The 25,988-nt window shown below is 43.6% G+C and overlaps 1 protein-coding gene across 4 annotated transcripts in view; it reads left to right on the top strand.

Annotated features, from left to right (window-relative positions):
- The window catches only part of LOC132832995 (zinc finger protein 271-like), a 38,784-nt gene extending 13,494 nt beyond the window's left edge, over positions 1-25,290 (top strand). For 2 of the 4 annotated variants that reach the window (XM_060851260.1, XM_060851262.1), the window contains exon 2: positions 20,926-24,032. In XM_060851260.1, coding sequence (XP_060707243.1) covers positions 21,336-22,268 — 933 coding nt within the window. In that variant the 5' untranslated portion in view covers positions 20,926-21,335 and the 3' untranslated portion in view covers positions 22,269-24,032. Of the gene's footprint in view, positions 1-9,774; positions 9,822-20,925; positions 24,033-24,698 lie in introns of those variants that run through there. The other 2 variants (XM_060851263.1, XM_060851261.1) reach the window with 2 other exon arrangements.
- The last annotated feature ends 698 nt before the right edge of the window (positions 25,291-25,988 follow it).

Raw genomic sequence — 25,988 nt, 5'->3', positions numbered from 1 at the left:
GGGGGAAGCCATTTTGGCATGCTGCCCATCCTTGGGACTGGTGTTGAAATATTCCTGCAGTGTGGTAGCACTGCAGGCAAGTTGCACACAATCACTCACCAATGTCATCATTATTGTTATAAATATACTATGATCACCTCCTCTGGTCTGATTGCTCCTGCTGTTATAGGCTGATACAAAATAACCATTCAATTTATCTGTTACCTCTTTACTTTCCTCTATTAATGCCCCAGACCCATTTTTCTGTGGGTCAACGTTCACTGTTAATTGTACTTTTTAAAGACATCTATAGAAACTTATTATGTTTTATATTTCTAGGTACTTTTCTCTCATATTGTAATTTTCCCCTCCTTGTTCAAGTCATATCTAATTTAATATTCTGCCCAATCTACTGAACTGCCCCCAAATATTTGTGCAATGTATTTTTTCTTTTAGTTTAGTAAGATTTTACCTTTTTCGATTAACCATAAATCGTAGGTTTTCCACTTGGAATTTTCATTTTTGTTGAAATGTATTTATTCTGCATATTCTGTAATGTTCCTTAAATGTCTGCTAAATCATCTCTAATGACCCATCCCTTAATATAATATGCCCATTCACTTAGCTAACTATGCTTTCATGCCCTCTTTTGGATTAATATCCTAGTCATGGACCCAACTTTTGTCTCCTTCAATTGAATGCAGAACTCGAACATATTACGATCAATGCCACCACTCAGTGCCTTCTCTCAGACATTAATTCAGTCCTATCACATTGCACAGTTTATAGCCTGCTGCTTTAGCCTCCTCTCTGGTTGGCTTCAGAACATGCTGTTCTGAAAAATTATCTCAAATATTCAATGAATTCATCTAAGCTATCTTTACCTGTCTGATTGTCTCAGTCTGTACGTACAAGGAAATATATCTAATCCCATTATTATCATTGTACCTTTCTGACAAGCACCCATTCTGTCTTCTTTCATACTTTTACCCTACCATATGGTCACTCTTAGGAGACTTCTGCATCACTTCCATAATTAACATTTTGCTTTTATCATATCTCATCTGTGGAAATGTGAAGTTTTCCATTTAGGAAGAAGAATGAAAAAAAAAAGCATTATTTAAAATGGAGAAAAACTGTAGAAATCTGCACTAAAAACAGACCTGGGGCTATTTATTCATGAAACACAGAAAGCTAGCACGAAGGTGCAGCATACAATGAGGAAAACTAATGGAATGTTGGAGTATTAAACTCAGCAAGTCATACTAGAACCTGTACAACGTGCTAGTAAGACCACATTTGAAGTACTGAGAGTAGTTTTGGTCCCCTCATTTAAGACAAGTCATCATTTAATTGGAGGCCGTTCACTCAGATAATCCTTGGTATGAAGGGTAAGGACAATCTTATGAGCTAAGGTGAAACAGGTGGGGACTGTACAAATTGGCATTTAGTTGAATGAGAGGTGATCTCATTGAAACATATAAAGAGTCTTAAAGGGTTTGAAAGGTTAAATGCTGAGAGAATGCTTACCCTCATGGGAGTATCTAGGACCAGCAGGCATAGTCTCAGAATAAAGTCTCAATTGAAGATGAGGAGGAATTTCATCTCTGACAGTTGACAGTCTTTGGAGTGCTGTGAGGAGGCTGAATTCTTGTGTATATTTAGGGCTGAGACAGATTCTTGATCAGAAGGAGAATCAAGGATTACAGGAAGAAGGCAGGTAAGTTGACATATATCAAATCAGCCACAAGAGGCTCGAGGGGCCTACAGCCTACTCCTCTTCCTATTTCTTATTGTCTTTTATGGTTGTACCACATTGCTTTTATATCCTGGCTTCTTCCAGATCTTAGGTCATCACTTTCGATTGTGCTAATACTATAATTCATTATCGGAGGCACTCCACCAACCTTATCAACCTTTCTAAATGTTACGTACCCTACAAAATTCTGGCAATAGTATTGACGACTTGTACTTCAGAACCCGCCATGTCCATTGGAAGATAGATCCAGGAATCATATCAGCTCTCAGATGAGCTTTGTTTGCTTGCCTTCAGTTTAGGTTGGCACGGTGGCTCTGTAATTAGCATTGCTGCTTCACAGCACTAGGAATCCAGGTTCAAATCCAGCCAGGGTGACTGTCTATATGGAATTTGCATATTTTCCCTATGTCTGTGTGGTTTCTTCCGGGAGCTCCAGTTTCCCCCCGCAATCCAAAGATGTGCAGGTCAGGTGGATTGGCCAGGCTAAATTGTCCTATAGTGGCCAGTGAAGTGCAGGTTAGGTGGATTAACCATGGGAATTGTAGGGTTACGGGGACAGGGTGAGGCTGGGTAAGATGCCCATTCGAAGGTACTACATGGCCAAATGGCCTCTTTCTGTACTGTAGGGATTTCATGATTCTGGAGGTAGGCTCCATATATCTAGATTTGACCTGTATCCCTTACAATATAAATTTATCTACATAGATTTAAAATTAACAACTAATCCAGCATCCACTACTGTTTGGGGATCAGAGTTCCAAATACCTACCACCCAGTGTGTGTAAAAGTGCGTCTTGGACTATTTGGCAATTATGCTGAGATTGTGTCCCCTAGTTCTAGAATCCCCAACCAGCGAAAATAGTTTAGCTACTCTGGCTTTTCTTGTTAAAACTTGAAAACTTTGATCAGATTATTTTCTCAATTCTACAGAAAAACCAGTCTAATTTGAATAATCTCAGAGACAGGAGCAGATTGGGAGGCAAATTTTGGAAATGTGTAGAAGTAACAGGATTATTGTCATGGGTGACTTTAACTTCCCTAATGTTGATTGGAACCTCCTTAGTTCAAATAGTTTGGATGGAGCAGTTTTTGTCAGGTGTGTCCAGGAAGGTTTCCTGACAATATATAGATAGGCCACCCAGCAGGGAGGATATTAGATTTGGTGCTTTGCAACGTACCATGTCAGGTGTCAAATCTCTCGGTGGGAGAGGATTTCAGTGATAGTCATCACCTTTATGATACTCATGGAGAGAGAGAGATAGGAGCAGACAGTTTGGGAAAGTACTTAATTGGGGGGAGAGAGAATTACAGTGCTATTGGGCAGGAAATGGGGTGCCGAAACTGGGAACAGATGTTCTCAGGGAAATGCACAACAGAAATGTGGAGGTTGTTTAGGAAGCATTTGCTGATAGTGCTGAACAGGTTTGTCCCACCGAGGTAAGGAAGGGATGATAGGTTGAAAGAACCTTGGGTGACAAGGGATGTAGAACATCTCGTCAAGAGGAAGAAGGAAGTTTACTTCAGTTTGAGATGGCAAGGATTGGACAGGGCTTTAGAGTGTTACAAGGTAGCCAGAAAAGAACTGAAGAATGGACTTAGGAGAGCTAGAACAGGGCATGAGAAAGTTTTAGTGGGTAGGATTGGGAAAAGCCTTAGGCTTTCTATACTTACATGAGGGACAAGTGGATGGCCAGAGTGAGGGTAGGGCCAATCAAGGATAGTGGAAGAAATTTGCACCTGGAGTTGGAGGAAGTAGGGGAGGATCTTAATGAATACTTTGCTTCATTATTCACTTGTGAGAGGGACCTTTCTAAGGACAGCTTGAATCAGGCATATCTATAATGGCAAGGTGGCTCAGTGGTTAGCACTGCTGCCTCACAGCACCAGGGTCTCAGGTTCGATTTCACCCTTGGGCAACTGCCTGTGTGGAGCTTGCACATTCTCCCAGTGTCTGTATGTGTTTCCTTCGGTTTCCTCCCACAGTCCAAAGATGCGCAGGTCGGGTGAATCGGTCATGCTAAATTGCCCATAGTGTTAGGTGCATTAGTCAGAGGGAAATGGATCTGGATGGGTTACTCTTTGGAGGGTCAGTGTGGACTGGTTGAGCCAAAGGGCCTGTTTCCACACTGTAGGTAATCTAATCTAATCTAGACAGCTTTATGTTAGGAAGGAGGAAATGCTGAAAATTTTGACGAACATGAAATCCCCTGGGCCATACCCGAAGAAGCGAGGAAAAAGATTGCTGCACCTTTGGTGATAATCTTTCTGTCCTCACTGTCCTCTGGAGTAGTGCAGATGAAGGGAAGGTGGCAAATGTTATTTCCTTGTTCAAGAAAGGAAATAGGGATAATTCTAGGAATTACACAAGAGTCAGTCTTACATCAGTGGTGGGCAAAGTATTTGAGGGGATTCAGAGACAGAATTTATGATTACTTGGAAAACATTAGTTTGATTAGAGATAGTCAGCATGACTTTGTGAAGGGCTGGTCATGCCTCACAAACTTTATTCAATTCTTTGAAGATGTGACAAACACATTGAAGCTGCAGCAGTGAATGTGGTGTACATGAATTTTAGCAAGGCGTTTGATAAGATCCCCCATGGTAGGCACATTCAGAAAGTAAGGAGTTATGGGATACAGGAAACCCTGTCTGTCTGGATACAGAATTGGCTGGCCCATAGAAGACAGAGGCTGGTGGTAGATGGAAAGCATTCAGCCTGAAGTTCGGTGACCAGTGCTGTTCCACAGGGGACCTTTGCTCTTTGTGATTTTTATAAATGACCTGGATGAAGAAGTGGAAGGGTGGGGTAGTAAGTTTGCCAATGACCTGAAAGCTTGTGGATAGTGTAGAGGGCTGTTGTAAATTGCAATGAGACATTGACAGGATGCAGAACTGGGTTGATAAGTGGCAAATGGAGTTCAACCTGGAAAGATGTGAATTTATTCACTTTGGAAGGTTGAATTTGAATGCAGAATACAGGTTTAAAGGCAGGATTCTTGGCAGTGTGGAGGAACAGTGGAGTCCATGTCCATAGATCCCTCATGGATAGAGTTGTTAAGAAGGCATATGGTGTTTTGGCTTTCATTAGCAGGGGAATTGAGTTCATGAGCTGTGAGTTATGCTACAGTTCTCTAGAATCGTGGTTAGACCACACCTGGAAATGTGTGTTCAGTTCTGGTCACCTCATTATATGAAAGATGTGGAAACTTTAGAGAGGGTGCAGAAGATATTTACCAGGATAGTGTCTGGATTGGAGAGCATGTCTTATGAATAAAGATTGAGGGAGCTCAGGATTTTCTCATTGGAGCGAAGAAAGATGAGAGGTGATTTGATAGAGGTGTATCATATATGGAAAGGCATAGATAGAGTGGATGATCAGAGACTTTTTCCCATGGCAGAAATATCTATCATGAGGAGGCATAATTTTAAGATGATTAAAGGAAGATTTTGGGGAGATGTCAGAGGTCGTGGGTACGCAGAATGTACTGCCAGCAGTGGTAGTAGAGTCAGATACATTAGGGGCATTAAAGCAATTCTTGGATAGGCACATGGAAGTTAGTACAATGAAGGGTATCTATGTTAGTCTGATTTTAGAGTGGGATAAAAGGCCAGTACTACATAAAGGGCTGAAGGGCCTGTACTGTTCTATGTTCTGTCCTCATAACTTAACCCCTGAAGTTTAAGTACATTTCATGCAAGCTTCTGTTGAGCTCCCTCCAAGAATGATATATCCTTCCTAAGATATTGTGCCCAGATGTGCTCACAGTACTCATTGTAAGGTCTATCTGCGGTTTTGTATAGCTGCAGCATAATTTCTGCATTCTTGTACTCCAATCCAGTAGGTAAAAAGGCCAGAATTCCATCAGCCTTCTTGTTTAAAATGTCACAACTGGCACAGAAAGTAAAGATCTATGTGCCTAAACCAAGTCTCTAGACATCCGCTGCATTTAACTTCCTACCACTTAGAAAGTAGCCTGATTTATCCTTTTTTGTTCTAAAGTGGAACACCTCACATTTGGTTACATTGAACTCCATCTGCCATAGTTTTGCCCATTCATTTAGTCTGTCAATATCCCTTGATAATTTTATGTCATTATCTACACTGTCTACAATGTCACCTAGCTTTGTGTCATCAACAAATTTGGATATATGATTTTTTTTATGTCATTATCCAAGTCCTTAATAAATAATGTGAATAGTTGAGACCAGACATAGATCTTGGTGGGACACGCTGGTCTTATGCCAATTTGTGTACCTATCCCTACTTTGTCATCTGCCACTCAAGCAATTTCCCAGCTCTATCAGTAGTTTGCCCTCAATGCTGCGGGTTTCAACCTTATAAAGAGACTGCTAACTGTGACTTTATCAAGTACCTTCTGGAAGTCCATAGAAACAACAACCAGAGACATTCTCCACTGTAGTCACCTTTACAAACAATTCAACAATGTTTGTCAGGCATGACCTTACCCATCATTGCAAACATGCCAGCTCTGTGAATAAATGAAAATCAGACACCCCATCTCTGATTAAAGACCCCAGATGTTAGACTAACTGGTCTGTAATTGCTTTGATTTTCCTCTTTTGCAAAGTGACATGTGCAGATTGACTCCTGTATCTGGGGAACTCAAAGATTATAGTTAGGGTGTCTACACTATGCTCCCCTACATATTTTCGCATGCTTGGATGGAAACAGTCTGGTTCTGGCATTCATAACTTTAATTCACAATTTCCTCATTACTGAAATTTACTTACATTAATTTTTCTCAGAATTCTCACAGAATTCCTATAGTGTGAAAGAGATTATTTGGCATATCGAGTCCACACCGACACTCTGAAGAGCATCCCATTCAGACAGCCCGTTAATCTATCCCAGTAACACATTACCTACAGCTAATGTCTCTAACTTGCATGTTCCTTGACACTATGGGTAAATTCGCATGGCCAATCCACCTAACCTGCATACCTTTAGACTGTGGGAAGACGCCAGAGCACCCAGTAATTTTATTCTGTCCCTGTTTCCAATCCACTATTTATTTCCTCAGCACTTCTGGAAAGCAACCTCCTTTACTGCAAATACGAGGCAAATGAATTATTCAACATATCTGCCATTTCCTGATAGTCATTGATAGTATTTCCACTTTCAGTCTTTGGTGGGCCAACATTGCTCCTAACCACCCACTTTCCCTTTATGTAATTATAATGTTTCTTTTTATTGATTTGATGTCACTGGCAAGTTTCCTTTAATCCCTATCTGTAGCTCCTAAACTGCTTTGTGGTCCGATGTTGGTCTTCATTCATTTTCCATTCAGCAGGATCTGTGCTTTGTTTTTGCATAATTTTGCATTCCCAGAGGAGTTGTACTAATACACTACAACATTGCCTTTTGAGAAATACAAACCAGGTGATTACCACTCCCGTCAGTCTACTCACAATCAGCTGCAAACTGATGGAAAGGGTTGTTAACAGTACTATAAAGCAGCATTTACAAAGCAATAACCTGTTCACTGATGCTGTTTGTGTTCACGTATCGCCATTTTGCTGCTGACCTTATTGGCTTGGTCCAAATGTGGATGACATAGCTGAATTCCAGAGATAAAGTGAGGGTGTCTGTCCTTGAGATTGAGGCAGCAATTGATCAAGTGGAGCATCAAGAAGCAGTAGCAAAACCAGAGTCAATGGGAAATCTCTCCACTAGTTAGAGATATATCTAGTGGAAAAGGAAGGTAGTTGTAGTTATTGGAGGTCAGTCATAGAGATGTACAGCACAGAAACAGACCCTTCAGTTCAACTCGTCCATGCTGACCAGATATCTTACCCTAATCTAGTCCTATTTGCCAGCACTTGGTCCATATCCCTCTAAATCCTTCCTATTCATATATCCAGCCTTCACCACTTCCTCTGGCAGCTGATTCCATTCCTCTGCGTGAAAACGTTGCCCTTTGGGTCCCTTTGATATCTTTCCACTCTCACTCTAAACCTGTGCCCTCTGGACTCCCCCATCTCAAAGAAAAAAAAACTTGTTTGTTTATCCTAACCATGCCCCTCGTGATTTTATAAATCTCTGTAGGTCACCCCTCAGCCTCTGATGCTCCAGGGTAGTGTCCTAACTCCGAGCATCCTTAGCTGCTTCACCAATTACTCTCCTTTCATCATAATATCAGAGGTGGGAATATTTGCTGATGATTGCAGAATGTTCAGAACAATTCATGACACCTCAGGTGCATCAAGACCTGCACAACATCCAAGCTTGAGTTGTTAAGTGACATGTAACATTAGTACTGTACAAGTGCCAGGGAATGACCATCTTGAACAAGGGAGAATCTAATCGTCATCCTGTGACAATCAATGTCATTATCATCACTACCCCACTATCAACATCCTAGCCCTCATCACTAACCCAAAACTGAACTGGTCTAGCCATGTAAAAGACAAGAGCAAGACAAAGGCTAGGAGTTCAGCAGTGGTGTAACTCTGCTTCTGACTCCCCAAAGCCTGGTCACCATCTACAAGACAACTCAGGATTATGATGGAATACTCCCCACTTGTCTGGTTGAGTGCAGCTCAAACAGCACTCAAGTAGTTTGACACCATCCAGGACAAAGCAATGAGTGGCCCTCCATTCACCACCTTCAACATTTAATCCCTTCATTACACAGTGGTTAGCACTGCTGCCTCACAGCGCCTGAGACCCGGGTTCAATTCCCGACTCAGGCGACAGACTGTGTGGAGTTTGCACATTCTCCCCGTGTCTGCGTGGGTTTCCTCCCACAGTCCAAAGATGTGCGGGTCAGGTGAATTGGCCATGCTAAATTGCCCGTAGTGTTAGGTAAGGGGTAAATGTAGGGGTATGGGTGGGTTGCGCTTCGGCGGGTCGGTGTGGACTTGTTGGGCCGAAGGGCCTGTTTCCACACTGTAAGTAATCTAATCTAATCTAATTACTGATGTACAGTGACAGCAGTGTTTACCATTTGCAAGATGCTTTACAATGATTCACTACAATATTCTTAACAGCCTTCCAAATCTATGATTTATGTTACCTAGATGGTGAAGACAGCAAATACAGAGGAACGCCACCGCCTACAAATTCCTTTCAAAGCCACACAACACCCTGACTTGAGAATGTATTGCTTTTCATTCAGTGTAACTGGGTCAAAATCCTGCAGGTCACTTTTTGGTTGTGCTGAGTTTCCCTGCATCCTAGGAACTGGTTTGAGAAAGCAACTAATCACATCTACTCCAGGGTAATTAGGGATGGACAATGAATGCTGGCCTTGCCAGTGACATATGCCCTGAAGTGAAAAAAAAACAAAAATATTCGGATCCCAGTTTGTTATCCTGCAGCCATGTCTCTGTGGTAGACAAGCAGGAGGCTGGGAGAAAGAGTCTAGATTAGTGTGGTGCTGGAAAAGCACAGCAAGTCAGGCAGCATCCGAGGAGCAGGAAAATCGACAGAGAACACAGCAAGCAAGGAGGTGGAGAAATCGACATTTTGGGTGTAACCCATTTTCGGGATTGGGGATAGATGTAAGAGGAGCTACAGATAAAGGGGGTTGGGAGCGGCAGGGTAGTGAGGTGGGGGTAGATGCTTGGTCATGGGAGGGATGAATCCAATAGGTGCCTGATAGAAATAAAGAAAGGGGGTGGGCGGAGAGAGCTGGGAATGGAGGTTATTTGAAATTGAAGAACTCAGTGTTGAGTCACAGTCATTCAGTAGACACATTTTATGTCCCAAGTAGTTCATTCATCTCATCTCTTCTGTGTCCCTGCTGGCGGTGACCACATCTCATATTTCCTTAGTCCTGCTATCAAAAGTTTCCCAGGGGAACTGAGACAGGAGCTGTAATAAGTGTGGTTTTATTCATATGGGGCAATGACAATTTAAATCGCCACCTGATCTGCTGTTCAAAGTCAACTCCATTTCTCTTGTCAGTTTCCCAAATTTCAGGAAACTCATGTTGCTCCAGAAATATTTGGATTGACTGTGAGAGACATCAGAGAGTGCACCCATTCTGCCCATTGTCTCCTCTTCCTCTTCCAGAGCTGGTTCACTTCCTATAGGGACTGAAAACCAAGTGAGGAGATGGTGAGTGAAGGAGCAGCTTTTATACAAATTGTATCCCATAATATCCACACCAATCTTCAGGCAGTCTGACTATCCCGTGGGCAGTCAGGGGTGGAAATGTCCCTTATGCTGTGTGAGAAGATCCAGCTGAGAGAGCTGTTTACTCGGTGCTTTGTGCTGACCTGTTTGACTGGAGCTGTGTGTTGGATATGGAATGTTAATTAGAAGTATTTTCAATTTATATTGTGTGTGTTTATTGGAAGCACTTCCCTCTGATTTCCAGACTGAGTTTTGTTGATGTCTCATTTCTGAATGAGAGGGTGAGGTGTCATTATCTGGAAGGTGTAGAATGTCTGAAGATTCTTCCTGATTTCCAATTGTTGAGTTCTTGGCTGTGTTGGGAGCTGGTTATTATTTTATGGACTGTGAATGGTTAGTTCTGTGTTGAGATCTGGGTGTTTATCTCCACAGGGGCTGATCAGTGGATCAGTGGTTAACACTGCTGCTTCACAGCGCCAGGGACCCGAGTTTGATTCCAGCCTCTGCTGGCTGACTGTGTGGAGTTTGCACATTCTCCCGTGACTGTGTGGGTATCCGCCTGGTGCTCCAGTTTCCTTCCACAATCTAAAAGATGTATAGGCCAAGTGAATTGGCCATGCTAAATTGCCCATAGTGTTAGGTGCAATCATCAGGGATAAATGTAGGACCGGGGAATTGGTCTGGGTGGGTTACTGTTTGGAGGTCAGTGTGGACTTGCTGGGCTGAAGGGCCTTTTCCATACTGTAGGGAATCTAATCTAATCATAATTACTGTTATCTCCACAGAATGATAAACAGATTTGCATTTTATATAAATTATTTCACAACCACCAGGTGTCCCAAAGCTTGGTTATAACATAGGAAATGTGTGGCCAATATGCACACAACAAAACCTCACAAACAACAACAGATAATATATTTTAGAATAGTGTTGTTTGAGATATTGTTATAAAATTTCTGAGGCTCCACAGAGATTGTAAGTATTTCAAATTCCCAGTCAACATCTTAAAGAAATCGTCCGGGACCCATTTACATTTAAGACATCTACTCTAACAAACCGAGTAAAGAATAACTAATAGGCAACTAATACACTGATCTACTGAAAAGATATCTAATCTTTAAACTTTTAACATGACTGAACATAGAATCCTACAGTGTGGAAACATACCATTCAACATATAGAGTCCTCATCACCCCCCAAATCTCTGTAACCTGTATTTTTCCATGGCTAATCCACCTATCTGCACATCTCTGGACAGAGAGAAACAGGAGCACCAGAAGGAAACCCATCCAGACACAAGGAGAATGAGCAAATTCCACACAAATAGTGCCCAAGGATGGAATTGAACCTGGATCCCTGGTTCTGTGAGGCAGCAGAGCTAACCACTGAGCTGCCATCAACATCAGAAACTTAAAAGTTCCACTTCATTGTTATGTAGCTGAAGGTGATTTAATGAATCTAGAAACGTGTTGATGAATTAAACTTTTTTTTTGTCCATAAACCTCTCCTTAATGGGTTTGCTGCTTTTATACATTCTATAGTGGCTTATTGGACATGAAAGTGCCACAGCCTATCATGTGGGACATGGAGACCTTTGGGTATGGGGGTGGGTCATGTCATTATTGGGGCAAAGGGTGAGGGAGTCAAGGTGCGAGGGCCAGAGAAAGTTTCTTTGTTTATTGCTTAAAGCTGGAATGAAGTCCCAAAGCACAGAGGCAGGTCTTCTAAACAGGTTGTCTTGGCACCCTGCCTTGATTAGCCCAGCTTGCCTGTCTGTAGCAAACATTGCACCTTTGTGAAAAATGATTGCTGAGATGGGTCAGCCAAGCTGGAAATTTTCCTGATTCCTAGCTTAGGTATTCTGTTTCAGAAAGTCTATGCAGTCAGGCTTATCTCCACTTGCCTTTGCTTTCAGATGGCTTTGGACATTTAGCTCTTGCTAAACTACTTGCTAATCAAACTACCTAGACTGTTGCCAGGCAAAGTTTTACAACTTCTGGGGCAACCCCATTTTCCGACCTCTACCTTGCTGAAGCCACATGCCAACTCACTGACACCTCCTCCTACTGTCCCCTCGATCACGACTCGACCTCCCATCACCAAACCATCATCTCCAAGACCATCCACAATTTCATCGCCTCGAGAGACCTCCAATTCGCAACCTTCACCTCATAGTCCCCCAATCCCACATTGCCTGTTTCTATCTTCGCCCTTTGGTCCAGGAACTCCCCACCTACATTTGGGACACCAACCCATGCCATGCACCTTCTCCAAGACTTTCAGTTCCCCGGCCCCCAACACCTCATCTTCACCAGGGACATCCAGTCTCTCTACACCTTTAACCTTTTCCCATCAGAACGTGCTGCCCTTTGCTCCCTCTGCTCCAACCCCAACCTCACCATCAAACCAGCTGGTCAAGGAGGCACAGCGGTAGTTTGACGCAACAAACTCTACCTTGCTGAAGCCACACACCAACTTCTATCACTCCTTTGATCATAACCTGACCTCCCATCACCAAATCATTATCTCCAAGACCAACCACAATTTCATCGCCTCGGGAGATCTCCCATTCACAGCCTTCACCTCGTAGTTCCCCAACCCCACACTGCCTGTTTTTATCTTCTCCATAAAATTCATAAACCTGACTGCCCCAGTCGACAGATCATATCTGCCTGTTCCTGCCCCAGTGAACTCATATCCTCTTATCTTGACTCCAACCTGTACCCTTTGTCCAGGAACTCTCCACCCAGGATACCACCTATGCCATACACAGGCTCCATGACTTTCAGTTCACTGGCCCCCAACACCTCATCTTCACCATGGACATCCACTCTTTCTAAACCTGTATCACCCCCATGAGTGCCTCAACGCCTCCCATCTCTTCCTCGTCCACAGACCCAATCATTCCTCCTCCACCAACCCTCTCTTCCGCCCTGTAGAACTAGTCCTCACCTTAACTTTTCCTTTCAATCCTCCCACTTCCTACAAAACAGAGGGGTGGCCATGGGTCAGTGCAAGGGTCCAGGCTATGCCTGCCTCATTGTAGGGTCCATGAAACAGTCCCTCTTCCTCAGCTACACTGGCACCATCCCCCACCTTTTCCTCCTACAGCGCTGTCTCATGCTCCTACAAGGTGCCCGGGTAGTTCATCCACCTCACCTTCCATCGTGACCTCAAATTCACCTGGACCATCTCAGACACTGCCCTCCCCTTCCTGGACTCCTCAATCTCCATTTCTGGCAATGACTCAGCACCAACATCTATTACAAACCCATTACCTCCCACAGCTACCTCGATTAGTCTTCACGGTGGAAGATTAAAGTAATATCCCAAAAATTTAAAAGAGTGAGGGGGCAGAGCTGAGTATGGTGGCCATCACCAAGGAGAAGGTGCAAGGAAAAATAATGAATGGCCCGAAAGTGGATAAATCACCTGGACCAGATGGACAACAGCTCGGAATTTGAAAGGAAGATAGCTGAAGAGATAGTGGAGGCATTAGTAGTGATCTTTCAGGAATCGCTAGAATCAGGGAGGGCTCCAGAGGACTGGACACCCCTGGTTAAAAAGGGAATAAGGCAAAGGATGGAAAATTACAGACCGATTAGCCTAACCTCAGTCATGCGCAAGATCCTGGAATCCATTGTGAAGGATGAGATTTCTGAATACTTGGAAGTGTATGGTAAAATAGGGCAACATCAGACTGGTTTCATCAAGGGGATGTCATGCCTGACAATGTTAGAATACCTTGAGGAAGTAATGAGAAGGTTAGGCCAAGGGGAGCTAATGGATGTTATCTACTGCACTTCAAGAAGGCCTTTGACAAGGTGCCACTATTGAGTAAGGGCCGATGGTGTCAAAGGCAAGATGCCAGCATGGACAGAAGTTTGGCTGTCAGGCGGAAAGCAGAGAGTGGGGATAAAAGGGTCCTTCTCAGGATGGCAGCGCAGTGACCAATGGTGTTTCATAAGGCTCAGTGTTGGGACCACAACTTTTCACTAATACACTCATGATTGAGAACTGAGGGCATTCTGGCTAAGTTTGCAGACAATACAAAAAGTTAGGTAAAGGGACAAGGAACATTGAGGAGGTGGAAAGGCTGCAGAAGGATTTGGACTGATTAGGAAAGTGGGCAAAGATGTGGCAGATGGAGCACAACATGGGAAAGTGTGAGGTCATGCACTTCAATAGGAAGAATAGAGGCATGGACTACTTTCTAAATGGAGAGAAAATTCAGAAGTCTGAAGTGCAGAGAGACTTGGGAGTTCTAGTTCAGAATTCTCTCAAGGTAAACTTGCAGTTTAAGTCAGTAGTCAGGAAGGCAAATGCAATGATGGCATTATTATGACTAGACTATAAATGCAGCAATATACTTCTGAAGTGCAAGATGTCTCTGGTTTTATCCTCGATGGAGGTTAGAAGGATGAGGGCAGACCTAATTGAAACAGAGTACTGAATGGCCTGGACAGGGTATATCTGTGTGGAAAATCATGTCTCACAAACTTGATCGAGTTTTCTGAGGAAGTAACAAAGAGGATTGATGAGGGTGAACGTGATCTATATGGTCGTTAGTCAGATGTTTGACAAGGTTCCCCATGGGATACTGGCTAGGAAGGTTAGATCTCATGGAATACAGGGAGAACCAGCCATTTGGATACAGAACTGGCTCAAAGGTAGAAGACATAGGGTGATAGTGTAGGGGTGTTTTTCATATTGGAGGCCTGTGACCAGTGGAGTGCCACAAAGATCGGCGCTGGGTCCATTACTTTTCGTTATTTATATAAATGATTTGGATGTGAACATAGGAGGTATAACTAGTAAGTCTGAAGGTCAAATAGGTCATATCTATCACTCTGCCCTCATTAATCATCTTTGTTACTTCTTCAAAAACCTCAATCAAGTTTGTGAGACATGATTTTCCCCACGCACAAAGCCACGTTGACTTTTTATAATTTACATCAATGAATTAGATAATGGGACTTAAGGCATAGGAATGAAATTCAGAGATGACATCAAGATTAATAGGAAGGTATATTACGAAGAAGGCAGAAAGAGTTTTAGACAGATGCATAAGAGGTGTAGTTAGTAAGTTTGCAGATGACACCAAAATTGGAGGGGTAGCGAAGACGTTTACCTCAGATTACAATGGAATTTTGACCAGATGGGCCAATGGGCTGAGGAGTGGCAGATGGAGTTTAATTCAGATAAATGCAAGATGCTGCATTTTGGGAAAGCAAATCTTAGCAGGACTTATACACTTAATGGTAAGGTCCTAGGGAGTGTTGCAAAACAAAGAGACCTTGGAGTGCAGGTTCATAGCTTCTTGAAAGCGGAGTCGCAGGTAGATAGGATAGTGAAGGCATTTGGTATGCTTTCCTTTATTGTTCAGAGTATTGAGTACAGGAATTAGGAAATCGTGTTGTGGCTGTACAGCACATTGGTTAAGTCACAGTTGGAATATTGTGTGTAATTCTGGTCTCCTTCCTATCGGAAAGTTGTGAAACTGGAAAAAGTTCAGAAAAAATTTACAAGGATGTTGCCAGGGTTGGAGGATTTGAGCTATAGTGAGAGGCTGAATAGGCTGGGGCTGTTTTCCCCGGAGAGTCGGATGCTGAGGGGTGACTTTATAGAGGTTTATAAAATAATGAGGGGCATGGGTAGGGTAAAGAGACAAAAGTCTTTTCCCTGGGATGGGGGAGTCCAGAACTAGAGGGCATAGGTTTAGTGTCAGACGGGAAAGATATAGATTAGATTCCCTACAGTGTGGAAACTGGCCCTTCGGCCCAACAACTCCACACCGACCCTCCGAAGAGTAACCCACCCAGACCCACTTCCTTCTGACTAATGCACCTAACACTGTGGGCAATTTAACATGGCTAATTCACCTGATCTGCACATCTTTGGACTATGGGAGGAAACCCGGAACACCCGGAGGACACGGGGAAAATGTGCAAACTCCACACAGACAATTGACAGAGACTGGAAACAAACCTGGGACCCTGGTGCTGTGAGGCAGCAGTGCTAACCACTGAGCCACTGTGCCACCCCAAATAAAAGGGACCTAAGGGGCAACTGTTTCAAGCAGAGGGTGGTGAGTGTATGGAATGAGCTGCCAAAGGAAGTGGTGGAGGTTTGTACAATTATAGCATTTAAAAGACATCTGGAAGGGTATATAAATCAGAAGGATTTAGAGGTATATGGGCAAGTGCCGACAAATGGGACTCGATTATGTCAGGATATCTGATCAGCATGGATGAGTTGGACCAAAGGGTCTGTTATCGTGCTGTACATCTCTCTGACTCTATGTTGGGAAGATGTTTCTATTGGTAGGACAAACTGGGACCCAATGGCATAGTCTTAGAATAAAGGGAAGACTTTTTAGAGGAGAGATAAGGAGAAACTTCTTCAGTCAGAGAGTGGTGAATCTGGACTTCATTGCCACATTAGGCCGTGGAGGCCAGTTCATAAAGTATATTTAAGACGGAGATGGATAGCTTCTTGAGTATCAAGGGTTACGAGGAGAAAGTGGGAAAATGAGCTTGAGAAATTTATCAGCCAGAAACTTATTGCGCCACAGACTCGATGTGCTGAATGGCCTAATTTCTGCCCCAAATCTTCTAGTCTTATCACACCTCTTTCCAACCCCCAACACCCAAAACGCAATCCCATACTCCTAACTCCTCTGCCTCCACCTTATGTGCTCCCAGAACGAGCAATTGCACTCCACAACACCCCAGATGTTCTCCTACTTCAAAGACTGCAATTTCTCCTCTCCCATCATCAACAATGCTCTCAATCACATCTCCTCCATTTCCTGCACCTCTACCCTCAAACAAACCCCTCTAAACCACAACAAGGATCTAGAGTCCTCACATTCCATCTGGCCAATCTCCAAGTCCAGCACATCATCCCCATCTTTTGCCATCTGCAGTCAGACGCCAACATAATTATATTTCTCTCCCCATCCCTAGCTGTTTTTAGCAGGGACCATTTCCATGACTCCCTCGTATGGTCCACATATCCCACCAACCCTCCTCCACACCTGGAATCTTCCCAATGGCAGCAGGAAGTGCAAAACCTGCTCCCACATTTTTGTACCCTCACCTCCGTCCAAGATCCTAAAGAATCATTCCAAGTCCTGCAGAGATTCACATGCATTTCCTCCAACCTGATTTATTGCATCGTTGCTCCCGATGTGGTCGTCCCTACATCAAAGAGACTGAGCGCAAACGTAGGAACCAGTTCAGGGAGCATTTATGGTCCGTTCGCTCCAATCAACCCCACCTTCCAGGTGTCATCCATTTCAACTCCCCCCTCCCAATCCCCCAACGACACGTCCATCCTGGGCAACCTTTACCATAACACAAGGCAAATTGCGAACTGGAGGAAGAACATCTCTTCTGTCTCAGGAGTTTACAACCATATGAACTTAACATAGAATTCACCGGTTTACAAATCTCCCCATCCCACATCTCAGGCCCAGCCCTCCCTGTGCACCCCACTGCCTCAACCTTCGCTCCCACCTATCCGCTCCACCCTTCCCACTGACTATTCACAACCACCTCCTATCACTATCCCATCCATCCATCCCCCAGCCTCACAACCCTCCCTCCATTTATCTTACAGCTCTTTCCCCACCCCAGTCCTAATGAAAAGTACTGACCTGAAACAACAATGCTCCTTCTCCTCCGATGCTCCTTGACCTTCTGTGCTTTTTCCAGCTCTATTCTTTATCCACCCAGGATATTCTACTTTGCTTTCAAAAACCAAGAAAGTTTACAACATGATGATCTTACAGACTTCATATATGAACAATGGGAACATTGGAGTGGTCTGGAAGGGAATATTCCCAGCAGCACCTCAGTAGGAAGCCAAGCTTGATAATCTGGTCAGTGCTTTGTTCTTGAAGACACTAACATTTTGTCTCACTGTCGTGTGCTGGACTCCCCAACATGATTGAGAATGGAAGTGTTAATGGGCCACATTTCCCTATTACTTGATTTATTGTTTATAATTCTCAATAAGATGCAGTAGCACTGAACTGTAGGTTGGGGGCATTTCTACTCTTGGTGAAAATGCTGGAACCTATTAGTACGCAGGTTTCAGCGGGCATGGTTTTGTGAAAGGGAAATCACGTTTGAGTAATTTATTGAAGTCCTTTGAGGAAGTGACAAGCAATTTGGATAAAGGGATGTACCATACTCAGATTTGGGAAAGCAGGTATAAATATAAATTAAGGGTTTATGGTGTAGGAGGTATACATTAGCAAGGTTTGAGATTGCTTAGCCAAAGATGTAGCAAATATAGTTCCATAGGGATCAGATCTTGGTCTCAACTCTTTACAGTTCATCTGAAAGACTTACATTTGCAACTGAATGTATGGTGACTACATTTGTAGAGATACAAGGAAGAATAAAAAATTATGTTCTTTTAGCAGATTGTAGAACTCTGTACAATGGAATCTTGCAAGTATTACGGAGATAAACGAAATTGTTTATTGACATGGATACAGAATTAAAAATAGGGATGTTTCACTTCACTTTTACAGGAAGTCGGTGAGACTACCTTGAAAGTATTGTAAACAGCTTTTATCTCACTATTTTCAAAAGATTATAAATACTTTAGAAGTAGTTCAGAAAAACATAGAACCATGCAGTACTTCAGCCCATTGTGACTATACCGCCAAAAATACACTTCTACCTACACTAGTCCCATTTTACTGCACCAGGCCTATACCCTTGAATTGTATGACATGTCAAGTGTTCATCTAAGTACTTTTTAAAATTTGAGACGTTCTTGTCTCAGCAATCCGCCTGGGCAATGAATTCCAGTCCCCACCACCACCTCCCTCTGGGTGAAAAAGGGTCACTTGACTGCATTAATCAGGGATAAATGTGGGGAAATGGCTTTGGGTGGGTTATTCTTCGGAGGGTCAGTGTTTTATGCCTGAAACGTCGATTCTCCTGCTCCTCGGATGCTGCCTGGTCTGCTGTGTATTTTCAGCACCACATTTTTCAACTCTGGTCTCCAGCATCTGCAGTCCTCACTTTCTCCTGGTATCTGATATGGAGAGGTTTTCTTATGAGAAGAGGTTGGACAAGGAGAATGTAGCTTTGAGGTCACAGTAAAATCAGTCATGATTTTACTGAATAACAATTCAGCTTGAGCAGGCCAAATAGCCTATTTCTGCTACTAATTTGTATATTCAGGCATACATTGAAGCAATATTTCTCTTAGTTTTGAGCACTTTCTACCTAGTTTAATTTCTTTAAATAATTCCTGAACACAAACTGAAGAAATTCCAAAATTACCATTAAATTAATATTTCTCCTTTTTTGTCAAAACTGTTAAACACATACTCAAAGGGAAAACTGTGTCCATTAGCTTGACTCATGCTTGTAGTTAATCAATTAGCTCTTAAACACTCTCCATGCTGTCTTTTCCATTGTCCTCATGGAGCCTGGGAAGATTTGTTTTGAGCAAGAGGCGCTTGGTGGGACAAAATTGCCACATTGTCTTCTTTTGGTCACTAAGAGTAGGGAAGGAATGCTGGAGATTCAGAGTTGAAATACCTAGTGCTGAAAAAGCACAGCAGGTCAAGCAGCATCCAAAGAGTTGAAGTTTCAAGCATAAGCCCTTCATCAGGAATATGATGTTTCTGATGTTCTCCTAGTCACTCCTAGCCTCCTGATCATGGTCCAGTATTGTTGCTGCAAACAAAGGGTGTGTGACAGCCAAGTGAGGAAAAATAAAGGGCTTGTATCTGATTCTTCTCTGACCTCCACCTCACACACAGGGGAGTTGCAGACTGGCACTCAACATGGAACAGTCTCTGAGCTGTAAAAGGTAAGGTCTGCAGATGCTGGAGATCAGAGCTGAAAATGTGTTGCTGGTTAAAGCACAGCAGGTCAGGCAGCATCCAAGGAACAGGAAATTCGACGTTTCGGGCTAGAGCCCTTCATCAGGAATGAGGAGAGTGTGCCAGGCAGGCTAAGATAAAAGGTAGGGAGGAGGGACTTGGGGGAGGGGCGATGGAGATGTGATAGGTGGAAGGAGGTCAAGGTGAGGGTGATAGGCCGGAGTGGGGTGGGGGCGGAGAGGTCAGGAAGAAGATTGCAGGTTAGGAGGGCAGTGCTGAGTTTGAGGGAATCGACTGAGACAAGGTAGGGGGAGGGGAAATGAGGAAACTGGAGAAATCTGAGTTCATCCCTTGTGGTTGGAGGGTTCCCAGGCAGAAGATGAGGCGCTCTTCCTCCAACCGTCGTGTTGTTATGGTCTGGCGATTGAGGAGTCCAAGGACCTGCATGTCCTCGGTGGAGTGGGGAGAGTTAAAGTGTTGAGCCACGGGGTGGTTGGGTTGGTTGGACCAACCACCCCAACCACCCCGTGGCAGACCAACCACCCCAACCACCCCGTGGCAGACCAACCACCCCAACCACCCCGTGGCAGACCAACCACCCCGTGGCAGACCAACCACCCCAACCACCCCGTGGCAGACCAACCACCCCGTGGCAGACCAACCAACCCAACCACCCCGTGGCTCAACACTTTAACTCTCCCTCCCACTCCACCGAGGACATGCAGGTCCTTTGGACTCCTCCATCGCCAGAACATAACAACACGATGGTTGGAGGAAGAGCTCCTCATCTTCCGCCTGGGGACCCTCCAACCACAAGGTATGAACTCAGATTTCTCCAGTTTCCTCATTTCCCCTCCCCCCACCTTGTCTCAGTCGATTCCCTCGAACTCAGCACCGCCCTCCTAACCTGCAATCTTCCTGACCTCCCCGCCCCCACCCCACTCCGGCCTATCACCCTCACCTTGACCTGCTTCCACCTATCACATCTCCATCGCCCCTCCCCCAAGTCCCACCTCCCTACCTTTTATCTTAGCCTGCCTGGCACACTCTCCTCATTCCTGATGAAGGGCTCTGGCCCGAAACGTCGAATTTCCTGTTCCTTGGATGCTGCCTAACCTGCTGTGCTTTAACCAGCAACACACTTTCAGCACAGTCTCTGAGCTGCCAGCCTCTTTAGGAAAGGATGAGGGGGAATTAGAGGAAATCATGTCTCCTTTTTCTGTTTTACAGACAGATGATGACATCTAAGAATATAGATGGTATAGATTTGCAAACAGATCCTGACCATCATCCAACTACACAACTATGGGAAGATATCCCTTAAAGACACTGCTCACAGAAGATTGGGAAGTGAAACCATCCTCTGGAAAATCAATCGAATCAGGGGAACTCTGACTATCACCAGGTCTGCAATACTATGGAGCCTTCCATCAGAACCAGCTTTTCCAAGTGTTTGGCTATTGGTGATTGGTTACGATGAGGCTGGGAAGAGGTATGATTGGACTCAAAGTGTGATGAGAATTTAATCATTCATTGAGCCTCATGAACCACTGACTCATTCCAACAGTTGAGAGGCTGTTCAAATATGAGGAGGGGCTGCATGAGATCTATAATGCTGACTGCATCTGTTCAGTAGCCACATGGAAGAGAAACCATTCAAGTGTGAGGTGTGTGACCAAATCTTCACAAGATCATCAGCCCTTGTGAAACACCAACGGATTCACACAGGGGAGAAACCTTTCACATGCAAGGTGTGCAACAAATCATTTTCACAGTTAACAAACCTCCACAGACATCAACGGATTCACACAGGAGAGAAACCATTCACATGTAGGGTGTGCAACAAATCATTTTCACAGTTAACAAACCTCCACACACACCAACGTGTTCACACACAGGAGAAGCCGTTCTCTTGTGACATTTGTAACAAAGCTTTTAAGCGGCCATCAAACCTCCTGCTCCATCAGACAACACACACAGGGGAGAAGCCCTTTAAATGTAATGTTTGCAATAAAGCTTTTGCAACATCTACAAGGCTACTGAAGCATCAGACTGTTCACACTGGAGAGAAACCCTTCAGGTGTGAGGTGTGTGACCGAGCCTTCACACAGTCATCGACACTTGTGAAGCACCGACGCACTCACACTGGAGAAAAGCCTTTCAATTGTGAAAGGTGTGATAAATCTTTCACTCAGTTATCCACCCTCCAGGACCACCAAAACATTCACACAGGTGAGAAGCCATTCACATGTAAGGTGTGCAACAAATCATTCTCATGGTCAACGCATCTCCGTGTACATAGACGCATTCACACGGGGGAGAAACCGTTCTCATGTCAGGTATGCGACAAATCATTTTCTTGGTCAAATGCCCTCCTTGAACATCAGCGCATTCACACAGGGGAGAAACCGTTTACATGTGAGGTGTGTAACAAATCATTCTCACAGTCATCAAACCTTCGTGCACACCATCGCATTCACACGGGGGAGAAACCATTTACATGTGAAATGTGTGACAAATCCTTTGCACAGTTAGCAAGTCTCCTGCGACATCAGACAGTCCACACTGACTAGAGGTGCTTCGGATGTTATATGGGCTCTGCACGACCATCAGACCTGGTGGAACACCAAAGCATTTACACGAGTGAGAAATCATTGTGCAAGGTGTATGACTCAGTGAGCTGTGCCCAAATCATTGTCACTTTCAAAAAAACCTCTACAGAGCTAACTCATTCAAATAGGAGACAGAGTGTGCAAAAAATCATTGACAATAATTAAAACTCTTGCCCCATCAGCAGTGTTACTCTTAAAGTAGTGTGAGATTTGTATTGAAGTTTTTGTGGTATCATCAACCTTCCTGGGACTGTTGGGGATTCACAAAAAGACACACTTAATTTGTGAGATGCATGACAAAGCTTTCATACAATCACCTCATCTACAACATAGGACATGTCTCAGCTGTGAGTCTCTATTGTCATACAACATTCACTGTCTGGGTTTCCACATGCTGAATGGCCATTTCAACAGAGCACTAAAAGTCAATCAATGTCCATAGTTTGTACTCTAGGTCAGTCCTTGAGGACTGGAAGGAATGTGACAAGGAAAAAGAGGCCATCAACTACAACAAGTTATCATTATACAGAACCTTTAGTGTTGTAAAATACCCAAAAGAGTTTCATAGAGACATGATGAGACAACATGAGGACAGAGAAAGAAATATTTGGAAAGGATGATATAAAGCACAGTTAAAGAGATGGAATTTAAGAAGCGTGTGATGTCAAATGAGAGAGCTAAAGATGCAGAGAGGTTTAAGGAGAAAATTCATGGAGTCTAGGTGGCTGAGGACACAGCATATTGAAAATGGGGATGTTACAGAGGAGAAAGTATGTGATCTTTGTGATGGAATGGTTTCTCTAATTACTGTATCAACTAATTAATCAACTTAAATACTTCAATAGATTATCTTTTAATTTTCTACAATCAAGGAAATTCAAGCTGAATGTGTAACTCATCCTCAATTTAACCCTTTTAGCATCAAGAACATTCTGGTGGATCAGCCCATAGACTGCAGTGGTTCAAGAGGCAGTTCACCACCACCCTCTCAAGCACAATGAGGGGTGGCTAATAAATAACAAAAACAGAAGTTGTTAGAAAAGCTCAGCAGGTTTGGCAGTATTTGTGAAGAGAAATTCAAAGTTAATGTTTCAGCTCCACCCCTCCAGCCCTCCTGAGTTTTTCCAGCAACTTCTGCTTTTGTTTCTGATTTATAGGATCCACAGTTCTTTTAGCTTTTATTTAGTGGCTAATAAATGCTGGTCCAGCCAGTGACATCCACGTCCTATGAATGAATTCCAGAAGTCTGCAGTGCGCTGAGCTGAATGATTACTGACCAGTTGTTCTAATATTGTTAAAATCCATGAAGAAATGCTCAATAACTAAGTATTATATTCCATTCACTATTTACCTATCAACATCAGATTACTTGGAGCTTCTGATGATGAACATTAGATCTCAGGGCCTTGTACAGTCACTTTTACTTTTCATCCTCGACATGAATGATTGCCAGAGTAAGAGTCATAATGACCTTGAAGTTAACATGGAACACATGGTCTGTCTCAGGAATAACGGCAGGAACTCAGTTTAATGAAATGGTATGATAACAATTTCCTCAAGCTTAATGAAACCAAGATAAAAAAACGTGGTTGTAGCCTTTAGGCTAAAGCAATTTATAATATTGTTGCTATGATGATTCAGGATGTATATTAAAATAGTTTTTAAAAAAAATCACATAACACCAGGTTATAGCCCAACAGGTTTATTTGGAAGCACTAGCTTTTGGAGCACTGTTCCTTCATCAGCTGGTTTGATGAAAGAGCAGCACTCCAAAAGCTAGTGCTTCCAAATAAACCTGTTGGGCTATAACCTGGTGGTGTGATTTTTAACTTAGCTCATTCCAGTCCAATACCGCATCTCTAAATTAAATGACTACATTAAATAGTTAATTGCTACAGTTGTTAAAGTGAATGAAAAACTTTAGTGGAGGGAACATTGCACAATGGATGTTGCCAAGGACAGACGTAGCTATACTACCCCAGAATACGATGTATTTTTATTTTGTAAGTTATTAAACTCATGTGTAGCTGTAGTTGAGTTGTGTTGTTTGGATATCCTTGCCTGGTGTGGTTTTGAGCAAAGTCAGATTCGTTTAGACCACAGAAACTATTACATCTTGGTGAAATTTGCTTTCGAAGAATTTTGACAAAAGTGTAGTATGAGGATCACCAATAGCGTCGGTATTAACATGAGACGCAATTTCCCAAATGTATTGCTCTCCTGGACTCATTCGTACATTTTCTCCACGGGAATGTTTAACAGGAAACTCGGGCTGTGTGGAAGAGAGTGTGTCCTCAGGGTGGACTCGCGAACTGACTAATTATACTGCAACATTTTGAATGCGTTCATTAAAGTTAGATTTCTGTGATTCAAAAACGTTTCTTTCTGTAGTTTTGTCTGAGAGGACTGCGGATTGAACTTACCTGAGGCTCACCTCTCAGAAGCAGAACTTATTTTAGCGATGGTGTCAAACGAACTGGATCAGTCTTTCTCACGGTAGACAAGTATGACAGAAAACACGCACTGGAGGCTACAGGATGCAGGACATTGAAGAGGGTGAAGCGGCTACAACATTGATCGCCGCCCGCCGCTGCCATTTACAGGTGCGCACCTCCAATTCTGGCGGCGCCACCTAACGGCCGCTCGGGCTCGCGTGTCCTCCGATTCTAACTGGTGCAGCGCGCGGCAGGACTGCAACTGGCGTCAGGCGCCGCGTGCTGAATCTGCGTGATTCCATCCTGCTGTGTGTGACCACGTATAGCCAAAGCAGTGTGCTGGGGAAACCCCACAGGCTCTGGCACACTCTGTGGTGGGGGTGAGGGTGGGGGAACAAGAGTTATTGTATTGTTTCTAGTGCGGGATGAACGTTCGTCACGGATTGGACTGTTCAGGCCAGACCTGCTGAGTATCTCCAACATTCTCTGGAGTAGAAGGAGAAAGCGCCCTGCAAACCTGTGATTTTAAATAAATCTGCTGGACTATATCCTGGTGTGATATGACTTCTGGCTCATTTTTTTTTAAAAAAATATGTATTTGAGACAGGGCTGAATCAATTATCCCTTTCTGTTTGGTCAACTCACTGATTGACATCTTTATTGTTGATGGGATTAAGTAATCCTGCACACACCAAAACAAAAATTACCACCCGAGGGCAGGTCAGAGGATCTCCTCTAGGGCCTGCCCCTAAACAGGTCCAGGCAGTGGGCCTTGGAGGGGTTCATTACCCCACCTCCATGATTGCCCAGGTGACCCAAGAGAAAGAGCACGCGGTGTCTACCAACACCATCGAGGTTTTCAGGGAGAGATGGGCACCGCATGGTATGGAGTGTTTTATTTCCCCCTCTGACTCTATTTTAGTTTAGCCCCTGCCCTCCCCTTTCACTTTTTGATCACACAAGGGCACTGCATGTCACTGGCCAGTCGGATGTTTCCTTTCTTCCTGGTGGTGGAAAATGACTAAAGGTTTATGCACTTGCTGTTTTTTTTGACTGTATCTCACACCTGCACACACAAAAAATAAAAACAGGAGTGTCAGACATACTCATACTCTGAGAGTTGAAAACAATATAAACAGGAATATCAGAGGTCCTGTTCACTGTGAGAGCTGGATCAGTGTCAAGTACTATACACATGAAAATAAAAGGGTGACCTGGTGACTGGATAAAATAAAGAGCTTCTTCA

This window comes from Hemiscyllium ocellatum, chromosome 35 (genome assembly GCF_020745735.1).
Source record: "Hemiscyllium ocellatum isolate sHemOce1 chromosome 35, sHemOce1.pat.X.cur, whole genome shotgun sequence".
Taxonomy (NCBI): Eukaryota; Metazoa; Chordata; class Chondrichthyes; order Orectolobiformes; family Hemiscylliidae; genus Hemiscyllium; species Hemiscyllium ocellatum.
The sequence above is the reverse complement of the archived record's forward strand: the minus strand, read 5'-3'. Positions and strand labels throughout refer to the sequence as shown.